The sequence below is a fragment of the Pagrus major genome, chromosome 11, assembly GCF_040436345.1.
Source record: "Pagrus major chromosome 11, Pma_NU_1.0".
In the NCBI taxonomy this organism is placed as follows: Eukaryota; Metazoa; Chordata; class Actinopteri; order Spariformes; family Sparidae; genus Pagrus; species Pagrus major.
Window position 1 is genome coordinate 4460580 of NC_133225.1, and position 13219 is coordinate 4473798.

Consider the following 13219-nt stretch of genomic DNA (forward strand, 5'->3'; position numbering starts at 1 on the left):
CATTAGCAGAAGTCTGTATCCAACATGTCAAGTGTTACATTAATCACTCATCAAGTAATTTACATGTCGGAGAGGATAATTACGGAGGAAACAACCAGGGTTTGGGAGAGCTGCAGTGAGTCACTGTTCGCAGAAATGACATCTGCTGAGAGCTGCACACAGATTATACAGGACCTGTGCTGCAGATTTGTGTTGTCGGAGTTTAAAGCAGATGTATGGAGCTGAATTCTGCCTTTAATGACCAATATATATACAGTATGTGTTATAACTGCTGTAGTTCCTGTCGCCTTCACTCTGGTGTTACTTCTTGCAGCTTTCTCAAGAGCTACTCATCCAAACTACACTAATTTTAGTTAAAAAAAAAAAGTTAACCAAAATCATCAACAGAATGTGAAGAAAAAACTGTTTTTACATAATGACGTCTGTGTACTGTGTTGCAGAGACATCTACTGAAGTTAGCATGCTAACCAGTTAGCCTTGGTCCATGACGGATCGAAGTTCCTCTCCTAGCAGGGTTCACAGTTCACAGGAGTTAGATAACCCCTATTTTTTGGCCCTGTTCAGTGCACTTTCTGTGGTCCTCGGTGTGAAGTCGCTCCAATGAACGGTTGACCGGAAAAAAACACACCTGATCTGCCTGAGCTGCTGTATGTTGTACCTATGCATCTGTGTGGCCACCATGTTGGAGCGGTCAAGATCCAGTAAACGTTTTCTTTCTTCAACATTTCTCATCCAAACAACTTCACACTCCACAATTCACTTCCTGGAGTCACCAGGCCAAGTGTGAAGTCTATCGGACCATTGTGAAGGGCATACAAAAGGACAGACATCATAATAAATAAAGCCAATTACATAATTTATGAGAGGCATAAACAGGCTGGGAATAGAAATATTATGCTCATTTTCTGGCTCATCATTAAATTTTGGTTACTTCTAGCATAGGTTTACATGCTTTTGTGCTCAAAAAACTGCCAAAAATCAGTTTTCTCATGCTGTTTTCCGCCTCTGTCTGAAAGCTTTAAGATCTTTTACTTGCACAAGAACCTATATAACACTGAAGGAAAAGAAATAAACAAAAACGCATGATCGGTTTCCTTTAATGCAACTGGAAATGGATAATCAACATAAAACATTATGGTTGTTAAATTCTCAAAATAACATCTTCTCCAACTATTCTGTCTTTACATGATACTATGATTTTTTCATAGAGGTCCCAGTATCCTACATTTTTACAGCACAACCAACATGGAAGTAACATAAATGTATTATATATACTGCATGTTCCCATGGGGATATTTCCACCGTTGTCCTGACATCTGTGGCCTGCTGTCAACAGAAATATGTGAAAACATATAATAGCTCTGTATTTTTAATGAGACAAACCTCATGGGATTGAAGATGGAACAACAGCAGTGGTTAGCTTCAGGATTTTATTGTGATATGTTTTTCTTTTCTTTGAGTGCCGTCAGTGATGCAGTTTTTCCAGCTCTGCAGATAAACTGTCTCGGCCATCAAAACTGAACCTCGTCTGTGAGCTCTGGTGTTATAATATAAATGAATATGGAAATAACTTATTATAAAAATCAATTGTTTTGAAGTAATAACACCTTTCTGGAGCAGACGCCATCCTCACAGCATCCTACTTTGTTTTGGGTTTTTTGGGTTTTTTTCAGACTGATTTGCCCTCAAATCCTGAGACAGGATTAAAAACATTGTTTGTATTAAGCCTTTCAGTCCCCGTATTCTGGGATGACTTCATTGTTGACTAAAAAAACATTTAATCTTCTTTAATAGAAGATGTTACTCCGTTTCTAAAACCCAGCATCGGTAAACAGGACTATTAACGGTCACCTGTCATGCACTGTGCCACCGGAAAGTACTTGTTTGGTAGTCTGATCCGAGCTTTTTGTTTCGTTTTGTTGCTGCGGGGGGAGGCGGTGAGTGCGTCTAAATCGAGGCCATCCATCAGACGCACTGTGTGTGGGCAGGCTGAATGGATCAGCAGGTGTCCTTAAGAATGCAGTCGGTATGGTATCACAGAGGGACAGGTCGAAAATGTACATTTGCTGCAAGTGTGATTACAGCTGAGAACAAAGAAAGAAAATAAATCAGCGGCAGCGTTCATCACTTCACACAGTCATTTTATCCATTTTCGATATGAAAATAGTGCAGCTTTAAGTTTTGATTGTCATTTTCCTCTCGGTCTCTGGTGAGTCAAAGTTGAGTCATAAGGACGAACAGCTGGAAGTCTAAACAAACAACTCTTTTAAAGTGCAGGCGGGCAGGAAGGTACACAGTTAATGGATTTTATTTTTTTTTCATTTTTTTTTCCGGGCATTCTTTTTATCGATCACTGTCGGGATGTTCAGAGAATTTCTAAATGCATAACACAAATGCTTCTACAGACGGAGTTGTATAAAGTACCCTAAAAGTTACACTTGATATTGACTGTTTTTGTTAAAATTGACTCAAGTTAAAAGTATTTTTTGGTAATAAATGTACTTAAGTATGGAAAGCACAAGTAAAAGTACATTTTACATTTATGTGTACGTATATAATGTAAACAAAGGGTCGATAAACAGTCGTGAAGTAGGTAGAAAGTCTTCTACATAACTAGGAACATGATGTGGTCTGTATCAGATTACAGAGCAGGAGATCCACAATTAAATAATCTATTCATTTTATTTGTTGTTGGGTTTTTGGTATTGGTTTGAAGTAACAAGCTTTATTAACAACGCTGAATCCTGAAAACACAAACGGCAGGCGACTAAAACAAGAATCCAAGAGGAAAGAAACACCTGAGTACTAACCAGCAAGACACGAGGAACATGAGGAACATGAGGAACACTAGCACAAACAAAGGTCATGTTGCATTCACATGCTCCTCAGACGGCCCCATTTCCTGAGTCGGGCAAGTTGTTCTTCTGACTTCAGCGTGTTCACGTGTGTCATGTAGGAATGCCGGAGCAACATGTACGCCAAAAAAAAGGTCGTTTTGCATTTTATCGCTCTGGACGACACCCAAAAGAAACCAAACAATCACGACACAATACGTGACTTTGGTAAATGTTTCTTACGATCAACATCAAATGTTTACTTTCCTCTCCAATGTTTCAACATCATGTGACGGCAACTCAATCTTTCCGAGTTCTGGTTCCGACTTGAGATGGTCGGAAAAACCTTTTCCCAAAAATCCGACAGCAGGAGCTAAAACAGGACTTGGGAACAGATGTGAAGAAATAAATCAAACTCAAACCAAGCGTGGTGTAAAAGCACAGGGGGCGGACAGTATCTAAGAGCTTTCTGTTTGTTCAGACTTGACAGCAGAGTGTTTTAATACCTTTGTATCTTTGTCTTGCAGCAACATGTTCCCATCTAATCTGGTCCAGGCCACATTTCAGCAGGTGAGACCTTCTGACGTCACACAGCGCACCTTCAAACACAAAGGCTGCAGCTTTTAAAAGGAATTAATGCGTCTTTTATCGGATTCTGTTTTTGTTTTTTTATCCCCAACAGTATCGAACAAGTAGCCAGTACATTGTGAAGCCCAAACCGACAGTGAGTCAGTCGGAGTCCACCACGCGGCGAACGCTCATCTACGGTATCCAGGACGATAACGGGACCGACATCCAGAACTTCGCCCTTGATCTGACGCCGCCTCCGGATGTGCTCATACGCACTCGTGAAGGGACGAGCGACGGAATGAATGTCCTCGGGATTGTTATATTTTCCGCCACGATGGGTAAAAACCTGAGTTATTCCTCTCTGAATTTTAACCTTTTCACCGCAAAATATATCATTGCAAATGAGAATGCTTTTAAAGATTGTGCTGTAAACGTCCGCAGGTATTATGCTGGGAAGGATGGGGCCAAATGGCAGCGCGTTGGTGAACTTCTGCCAGAGCCTGAATGAGGCCGTCCTTCGAATTGTTGCCATTGTTATATGGTAATGATTTCCTTCAACATGATGTTTTGCTACTGGAACGCATACACGGGCTTCATCTTTACAGAAGTTATGAGCACTGAGGCGTCTTCATTCAGGATATGACTTCAAAATATGCCTGACACAGATGTATAGTTGTTGTAGGACCCAAAAGCAGCACCAGAAACTGAGAGATAGTAGAAAGGTATTTATTAAAGCACGATGAGGAGCTGGAGGTAGAGGAGGACTGATGTAGTGGGCTGGTGGCTCCGCTGGGGTCGGGTGAAGCGACTCAGGGTGGAGCAGGTAGAAAGCCCGGGTGAGCGTAACACTGGGAATCCAGGTGGAGCAGGCTGGTGGCAGAGGTGCCGGAGGCTGGGTCGTGGTGAGACCAGGAGTGGAGAGATGTATTAGCAGCTAGTTTGCTACGTTCAGCATGCTGTCTTAGCTTTTTAGACTTATACCAAAACAAACAACTTTGTTAAATGCCCAAATGCCACAATTATGTAAACACACAAAACAAGCAAAACACAACACAAGCAAATTATCTGTCACAAACGTACCTCAGGTGTGCGCTTTATGCTAACATTAACCGCAAATGGAGGCTGTTGCTGCACGACGCTGTGTGCTATATGGTAACGTTAGCCACTACAGGAGTTTGTTCCTGCCACAGCGGCTCGATCTTTTGGTCGGGGCCTGTGTGCTTTGTGGTACTGAGTTAGCTAGCTGCTGAGGAGCGGGGTCAGAGAACCAGACCAACTACCTCATGGCTCACTCACGTGTAACAATGAACATAAACAACAAAGATGGCTGCCGTTAGCACTCACCACTGTCAAGCTTGTATGTTAGCATTGGGAACTTTAGCGTGCACTTTCTCTGCCATTCTTGTGCCGCCTGCTCACTAATAGCTTTAGCAAAACATCCACCTCGCCTTTATAGTCAAATCTAATTATATTATCTATATTTGATATTAGGCTTTACAGCCACTGGTGCTGACTTTGTGCTCCTCCTCGTCCTGCCAGGTACTTCCCATTTGGCATCGTGTTCCTGGTGGCCGGTAAAATCCTGGAGATGAGCGATCCGTCGGCAATGGGAAAAAAGCTGGGCTTCTACGCCGTCACTGTGGTGTTCGGTCTGGTGTTGCACGGCTTGTTCATTCTACCTGCCATGTACTTCTTCATCACCAAGAAGAGCCCCATCGTTTACATACGGGGAATCCTGCAAGCCCTGCTCATCGCCCTGGCAACCTCTTCCAGGTAAAGAAGGAAATTAACGTTATTTAACTCATTTGTATTGAAAACCAGAGAGTGATTTTTATCTTCTCATATGTGGATCAGAATCAACAATATATCCACATTTCCTTTCCCTTTCCTGTCCATTCTCTGGAACATTACCATGGCGGGCCTCAAAGGGATGTTGGGAGATCAGAAAACATCTGGTGTGTGTGGGAAGAGATGGGAATGTAAAGGAGCATTTCACGCATTTGACTAGACTGGGATCTATCCATTTGTGTGTGTGTGTGAGTTCAGGTCTGCCTGCACATGTTTTTGAAGACACAGTTCAGTTTCGAACAATGTCAGTGCTTGTTTTTAGTTTGTTCACATTAGCAGACATTATATTCACTGTGGTGGAGCTCAGACTGGTTTCATTTTCAACCCATGTGGGAGTGAATGAAAACAACGTGGTTGCCTGGAAGGTAGTGAGGCCACGAAATGAACATCTAAAACACGACACTGTGCTCTGGAAAATGCTCCTCAGCAATGTAAAGTTATGGGATTTTTATTTGAATCGGTCAAAACACATAAAAACTTAGTGTGGTCTATTAAATTTTAGGATCCTTACATGTGAAATCAATCCTTGTTCTTCTCTGCTGCATGATTAAAAGGCCTGAACGAAAACCTATTAACATACTTGTTTCCTTTGACCTCCTCAGCTCCGCCACATTGCCTATAACCTTCAAGTGCCTCTTAGAGAACAACCACATCGACCGCCGCATCATCCGTTTTGTGCTCCCCGTGGGTGCCACCATCAACATGGACGGCACCGCTCTCTACGAGGCCGTGGCGGCAATATTCATCGCACAAGTTAATAATTACGAGCTGGACTTTGGCCAGATCATCACCATCAGGTCAGTGGAGCGTGCAGGCCACCATCTGTGCCTTTAAGCTCATTAACGTGCTAAACACATCATCTGGATTTTAAAGCAATGATATGCACAACAATTAATTCTTTAGGCTGAAGAGCAGATATGCATTACGCCATATATAAATCTCTGGTATTTATTTAAAATATCCACTCTCCTTTATTTGTGTGTTTTTATGTCGTTTTCTGACCTTATTAGTTGTTTTAACTTGACACATAAGCACAGTGAGGAAGCTGCCTCCATATTCACCAACCTTGAGACATCAAAAATGCAGAGAATTTGGAAACCAAGATGGTTTCTCCACCCAAAATATTTGAGTTTCTGAGACTTTGTTTCCTGCATCCTGTTTTCGTTTAACCTGTTCTTATTCCTGGACCGAAATTTATGTAAAATTATCCTAAAACACTTTCCTGTCTGGCCCAAATTATAAGTGATGTTGAAACATTTGGAGTACAGACAGGGTTTTGGATTATTTTGAATGGTTAGAAGCTGTTTTTTTTTTTCTTCAAGCAGTCAGAAGCTCTGTAAGTGCAACTGTCCATATTAGCTGGAAAACACGATGGGTCCACATTGTATAGTCTTACATAGTCCAAGTTCAAATTTAATAACAATATCACTGAAAATGGACACTTAACACTTGTTTTTCTGAGGAAATATCAAGGTGCCGGGCAAGAAAAGGCTTTATTCTGACCTCAAAATACCCCTGGCTGATATTAACAGGGGCAAAAAGTCATTATAGTTCTTTATTTGCTTATTTTCACTAACACTTTGCTAATAAAACTGTCAAAAACAAGTGCTAATGTAGAAAACAACAGCATATTCAAAGAGCAAAACACACAAAGCGAAATTAGCTTGCATAATTTCAAAGTTTAAGGCTTTGAAATTGATATAAACTATATATTACTAGATTTGAAATCTCATCAGCTACATAATGCGTCAGTCATCTGGAGGCTGGCATGACAGTGGCTCAGGAGAGAGGAGAAAGAAGAGAGAGTAGGTTTGTTTTAGGCTCTAGGACGGGCTTAGACGCTCATATCTGCTCAAACGGGCTGTCAATCAGTGGCTGTCTTCTCAGGATCTCTGGTGTAGAGGGATGATGACGTCTGCTGTGAGATGAGAGGAGTTTGTCATCATTTAATCGTGGAATATTGTGTTATTGACGTGGATCTAATGGACATTTTGGACTCAGAGAAGACCGTTTTGATGGAGTTTAACGAACTACTGAAACATCCTTCATGCTAGTTTGTTAGCTTGTTGATTGTACCTTGCTGATGTGGCGTTTGAGCAGTGTTTGTAAAGTTTAATACTTTTTTTGTTAAATACTTTTAATTGAACAAGACAATGCAGAATAATTCACCCCTCTGCCATGATCTTGTGTGAATCTTATATATTCATCAGTTTCATTTATTCATTTAATCATTTTCTGCCTCTGCACCGGGGTCTGCATGATGTCGGTGCAACAATAGATGCAGCAGATTGAACAAAACGCATGCCCCTGTCCTTTAAAACTTTAGGAAACATGATTTCTTCTCTGCAGGATTTGTGATATTTTCAGCTTTTCATTCTCTTCTCCGTTTCTTTGTCAGTCTTTCTTTCACTGAGGAAGGCAAAGCACAAAAGTTGAGCAGAGTACTCGCTGTGCAGAGCCAGAAACTGTGATAACTTTAAAAAATGTGAATAGTAATAAATCAGAAGTAATACAGGAGAAATGTGCCCACAGGAGGAAACCGAGAGAGGGCAATCCAATCAGGTGCAGAAGAGAAAAGTAACAGTAAATGTATCAAAGGTCACTGATGAGCAGCTGAATCCATTAGAATATTTCATGCCGGTGTATTGTAGCTGGAAAATGAAACCAAGGGTTGGATTTTGCAGCGGAGAAAGTTTCTTGACCAGGCTGCTCAGGTGATTCACAATGAGATCCAGAGGACGGCTGAGCGTACTGATCATCTCAGAGGTAGAGGCAGGAGGAATAATATATCAGAGTGTCTTCGGATGGAAATCACAACACGTTACAATTGAGAGCACGCTACGCTTCTGCAGCCGGGCCAGAAAGTCCTAATCCATCTCTGGAGTGGCCAAACTTTTATCATTAACTCTGATAATATTTTATATAGAGAGAGTTCGGATAGTTGGAATATCCAGGATGGTCCTGTTTGTAAGAAAAGTAGATTTTATGACTCTCATTACCAACTTGTCACATACTGATGTATGTTTTTGTTGTGAATGAGACTTAAAAATTCTGATTCTGTAAAATCACTGAATGAATCTTGAACTTCAGTGTCTCTTCTCTCGCTGAAGACTTGTTATTTTTTGCACTGGGAGGAATAACGCACTGCTACAGTGAAGCTCTGAGGCCTCCACAGTGTCGGGCTGCCATGAACAGCCTCCTTTTAGATTAGATGTTTCTTTATCGTCGCCGGGGGAAATTCATTCTGCTCAGGTCAGCATGAGACAAATAGACACAACAATAAATAACACAACCATAAATTTATTTTCTGACTCTGTGGGGTAAAATATTCGGTACTTATTAAGTACTGAGCAGGCCCGACCCTGCTGAGCTTCAGAGATTGAGCACCTTCAGGGCGGTGTGGTCGTGTTTGAGCACCTTCCAGAACATTTTTTACTGTTGCATTGTGACGTGTTTTGTCCACTTCTCCTTTATCTGCCACTGTGTGTCCGTCTATATAATTCCATACAGCAACTGTAGATTGAAACTATCCGCTTATCTAAGAGCCATGTGGCCTCGATAAACCACCACATATCCCTGTCACGCCACTTGTGGACCTCTGACCCACAACCCCCTCCTCACCATCTCTCAGCGGTGGGATGATCCTGTCGTCTGCTCTCCACACAGCCTCTACCGTTACACGCTCGACTCATTTAACATCGGAGAAGACGCCTCTGATCAGTACGTAGTTCAGACAGTTGCTATGGGGACATTGTTAGTTTATTCTATTATGAACTAACACTGGACTCATGAGACCGGGCCAACCTTCCCTTCAAATTCACATTATTAGTAATTGCTGCAAGTGTTCGTCAGAACAATCTGTCTGCTGTCCGCCCACCTGCCTGCCCAAATTATAATTTGAGACCAATTAAGAATCCCTTGCACTCGTCATACGACTAATTTGAGAACTTTATATGCGGTTATAATATCTTTTGTTTGTCTCTTCTGGACAAGAGGGTAAATATTCAACGATCCCACCATCCAACGACAACTATCTTCTAAGCTCCATGCTGATGTTTTTGAATGTTTTTCTTTTTAGACAGTTTAGCATGTAGCAATTATGGTAAACTATGGTTAGGTCTGGTTATGATTAGACAACACTTGAAATAAGTTCAGGAAAGATCTTGATCCTCTTTGCTCTCTTTGAGACGTTAGGCCCTCAATATGTCCATCCCAGTGCAACCTTTGGGATTTAATCTCCATTAAACACACATGCTCCAGACATGTCCAAGTCCAGATGTTAAGTTAGGCCTGCGCTGAGAAGACCGAGCGAAAAGAGGTCACGTTTAACCTCTTTATTTTGAATATAACTACTTTATCAAGGCACACCTTAAGTTTTCTTATATCTATCGACCCACCTATAGATGTTAATTAGCAATTAGCAAATTAGCTTTGGCTATAAATGCTGCCATGTGTAGCAGTTTGTGCTGCATACTTGTCCCTGTACGAATCAACCACTCAAAATATAAACATCACAGTCACCACCTTTTTCAGTGTTAGACCAAAAAAATGTAACATACCCTTCATTTTTACATCAGCTCAGGTCTCTGGCTGGCATCCACCGTACGGCAGGAAGGACTGGAGGCAGCTGTTGTATAGATGGATCGCTGATTATAGACGTCGCTTTGGTTTCCAGATGTTGATGAGTTGATAAAACACACCCAGCGTGTTTTCTAATCCTGCCTTGATGTCCGTCTGTGTCCGCTTGTCTTTGCTCATGAAACTGACTGTATAAGTGACGTTTTCCAAAAGTGGCTCACCGAGTTTTAAAAAGTGGTGTTCGAGGTGTCATTGACTGATTTCTATACGGCGGACCCTGCCACCTTTCTAGTTTCAAACAGTGTTCTGGGACCTTATTTTCCTCTGAGAACAGAGAGTAAAAACGATTGACCTTTAGTTGCACCTCTCGTGACATCCCACTAGAACAATTGTTGAAGGTCATCAACTGTTATTTCCCTTTAGTGATTATTTTAAATATATTATCATACATTAATAGTATTATTATTATTATTATACAGCTCCCAGTGTTTGTGTTCACTAACTGACCTTCTCTCTGACATCACGACCCTCCAGCATCACGGCCACGGCAGCCAGCATCGGAGCAGCAGGGATTCCTCAAGCCGGACTGGTCACCATGGTGATCGTGCTAACATCCGTCGGGTTGCCAACGGATGACATCACTCTCATCATCGCAGTCGATTGGGCATTGTAAGTGGCGTGTGTTCGCTCTCATCTCTTTTTTTGTCTAACGGATCCAAACTAATCACACCAGAGTTAAACAAAACAAAACAAAACGAGCCCTCGTCTTCTTCCGTCTCCTTTTCATTCGTCCAAAAAGTCGTCCAGGAAATAACTCTTAAATGTCTTCGTCTTCTGGCAGAGACAGATTTCGCACCATGGTGAATGTGATGGGGGACGCTTTGGCTACAGGCATCATGGCACACATATGCAGGAAAGACTTCATGAAAGAAGGAGACGGGGTGAGTTTGAAGTGTGGATTCAGTCCGAAGATATTTTTTTTTCTCCGTAGAAAGCAATTAAAGTAAGCAAAAGAGGACGATCGATCAAGAAGTAGTGATCGAGCTGCTACAATCAAAGGTTGATCTGACAGAGTGCTGTCAATACGACTTCCTGACAGTGAAGTTTCTTCTTTACTTCTTTACTTTACTTGTTTCTTTAAATGTCAGTGTGTTCGCTGTACTGTAAAAAGATTCCTGCTACATGCTTTTATTTTTCCTCCACTTCCTGTGACCCCGTACTGCCCCCCCCCCAGGTGCCTTTGATCTGTGAGCCCAACCCTCCGCTGACCAGCCCGCCTCTGATGAACTGTCACAACAACAACGGCAACTACCGGCCGCCTTCTTCAGGGGTCAAACACGAGCTCATCCCTTCGGACGTGGCCCGGCTGATGCAGCTGGAGGAGGGCATCAGGCTGCAGGCGGAGAGGAAGAAGCCTCCGATTCCACCGAGACACATGAAGAAGAGCAAAGAACACTGCGCCATCGACATGAACGGCCTCGAGACCAACGTATAGCCTCCGTTTTGGAGTTTGATGGAGCGTCGGTGTCGCCACAACCTGGACGCAGGTGCAGGTCGGAGGACAGCACGGCCCCGGGGAGCAAAACTCATCGGTGACAAGATGTCCTGAAAACTAAGAGGAGGGCCTCCTTGTGGTAAAACTGTTGGTTTGTGGTCATTATAGACGTGCATCGCTTTCTGCCAGACTGGACAAGTATCACACTTACAGAGGAAATTAGGACACCAGAAGGACGACAGCACGATTTAATTCATAAAACCTGTAGCGTGAACTCACACCTGAACTCCCAGACTCTGAATCTCAGGTGTGAGCAGCTGAGCAGATGTTGATGAACTCATTTCTATCCGACTAACATTTTATATGATTTTATTTTCTTTGTCCGTCTACTTGGACATGTTGTTGTTAATTATATTTTATACTACTGAAAGCAGTCCGTGTCATATAAGAGACAAAGACAGGATCAATGAGGAGGCAAAGCGAAAAATGCCATAATAGTTTAATTTTTGCCTTAACAAAGCTGGTGGTGCTCGGCTGAGACGGTGACGACGGGGCAGAGAGAACGTTATTTGATTTGAACAGCCTCGGGGGGCGCTTGATTGAATTTAACTTGAAAACAACCACTGGTACTTCAATATAAACCCCGTGGTCCGTGGTGGTTGGTTGGTTGAGTGGAGTATTTTGCTACTTTTTGCAATCTATCAAAGAAAATCTAAAAAAATCTGTATTTACGACACATAAACTTACTCTGAAAAAGATTCTGCTGCATTAGTTGACATAACTTTTCTTTAATCAGTATACACTGAAGGCATTCAAATAAAAAGTTAGGGCTTGGAACTTTTCAGGTCTGTTTTAATACAATACTCATATGCCCGTTTTATAAGTCACTGCAATCATTCATCCGGTCCCACTGGCCATTAACTCAGCGTGTCCTTTGCAAAACTCTGATGAAAGAAAAAATCTGAAAGAAAAATAAATCAACTTCTTTCATCCTTCACTCACTGCTCATTCATATAATTGAATATTTTTGCTTTAAAGTGCGCAGAACATCGCAAACTCTTAATAATTATGAATAATCGTTGTGCGTCATCACCAGTGGGGGTAGTTTTTAAAGTACCATGACCAATGTACCATTTTTGAGCTGAAAATAAGGAGCCCGCTGACTTGAAAAATAAATTGCTCACCGAGTGAATAAGCCTAAAAGGTTTTTGTAGCCTCCAGGGTTACTTCCATGCTGTATGGCTTTGGGAAAATTTCAAAAAATATGAAACCTCCATGGATTAAGACTTCATAACACAAAGAGTGACAACTGACCCTGTTTGCAGGTCGAGTTGACCGCCACAGTAACGTCACCGTCACCCTTCTTAGTATCCGCACTGTGTCTCATCCTCAAGTTGTTTACTTCACTTTTTACATTTAGCTTTGCACGTATTAACATTTTTGTTATAGTGTTTTAATCACCTTAATAGCGAAGTCAGCCAGTCTTTTGAGGTTAGAAAGCTCGCTTGTCAGTTAGTCACTTTAATTTTTGGCAGCTCTTCAAATCACAGAGTAACAAAGAGTCATAGCGATCTGATGTTAGCAAAAGCTCTGAAAATCGGGCTTTACAGTTGGTGCAGCACTGAGTTGCTAATAGTTATCCACGACACTGAGGTAATTATCAAAATGATGTTGCTAACGGAGGTGATTAACTAAATGAACACTACATATAAAAGCGTACAGTAAATACTATTAACAATATGCCCAATGCTAACTGAGAAAAGTGAAGTTTTGAGAGGTGACCCTGTAACGCTACCTTAGCTGCTAACTCTAGTAGTCTAGTAGACCTTCTGAGCTTTTCATCCTAAGTACGCTAGTTACTACACATAAGTTAGCTTTGCACATATTACATCAA

General features: G+C 41.8%; 1 protein-coding gene across 1 annotated transcript in view; it reads left to right on the forward strand.

The window, feature by feature from the left end:
• slc1a7b (solute carrier family 1 member 7b) overlaps nt 1–11325 on the forward strand; it is a 30157-nt gene extending 18832 nt beyond the window's left edge. The window contains exons 4-11 of the mRNA XM_073476596.1: nt 3362–3404; nt 3517–3742; nt 3846–3945; nt 4944–5177; nt 5855–6049; nt 10365–10499; nt 10672–10771; nt 11065–11325. Of these exons, the coding sequence (XP_073332697.1) occupies nt 3362–3404; nt 3517–3742; nt 3846–3945; nt 4944–5177; nt 5855–6049; nt 10365–10499; nt 10672–10771; nt 11065–11325 (1294 nt within the window). The remainder of the gene's footprint in view (nt 1–3361; nt 3405–3516; nt 3743–3845; nt 3946–4943; nt 5178–5854; nt 6050–10364; nt 10500–10671; nt 10772–11064) is intronic.
• Nucleotides 11326–13219: the final 1894 nt, after the last annotated feature.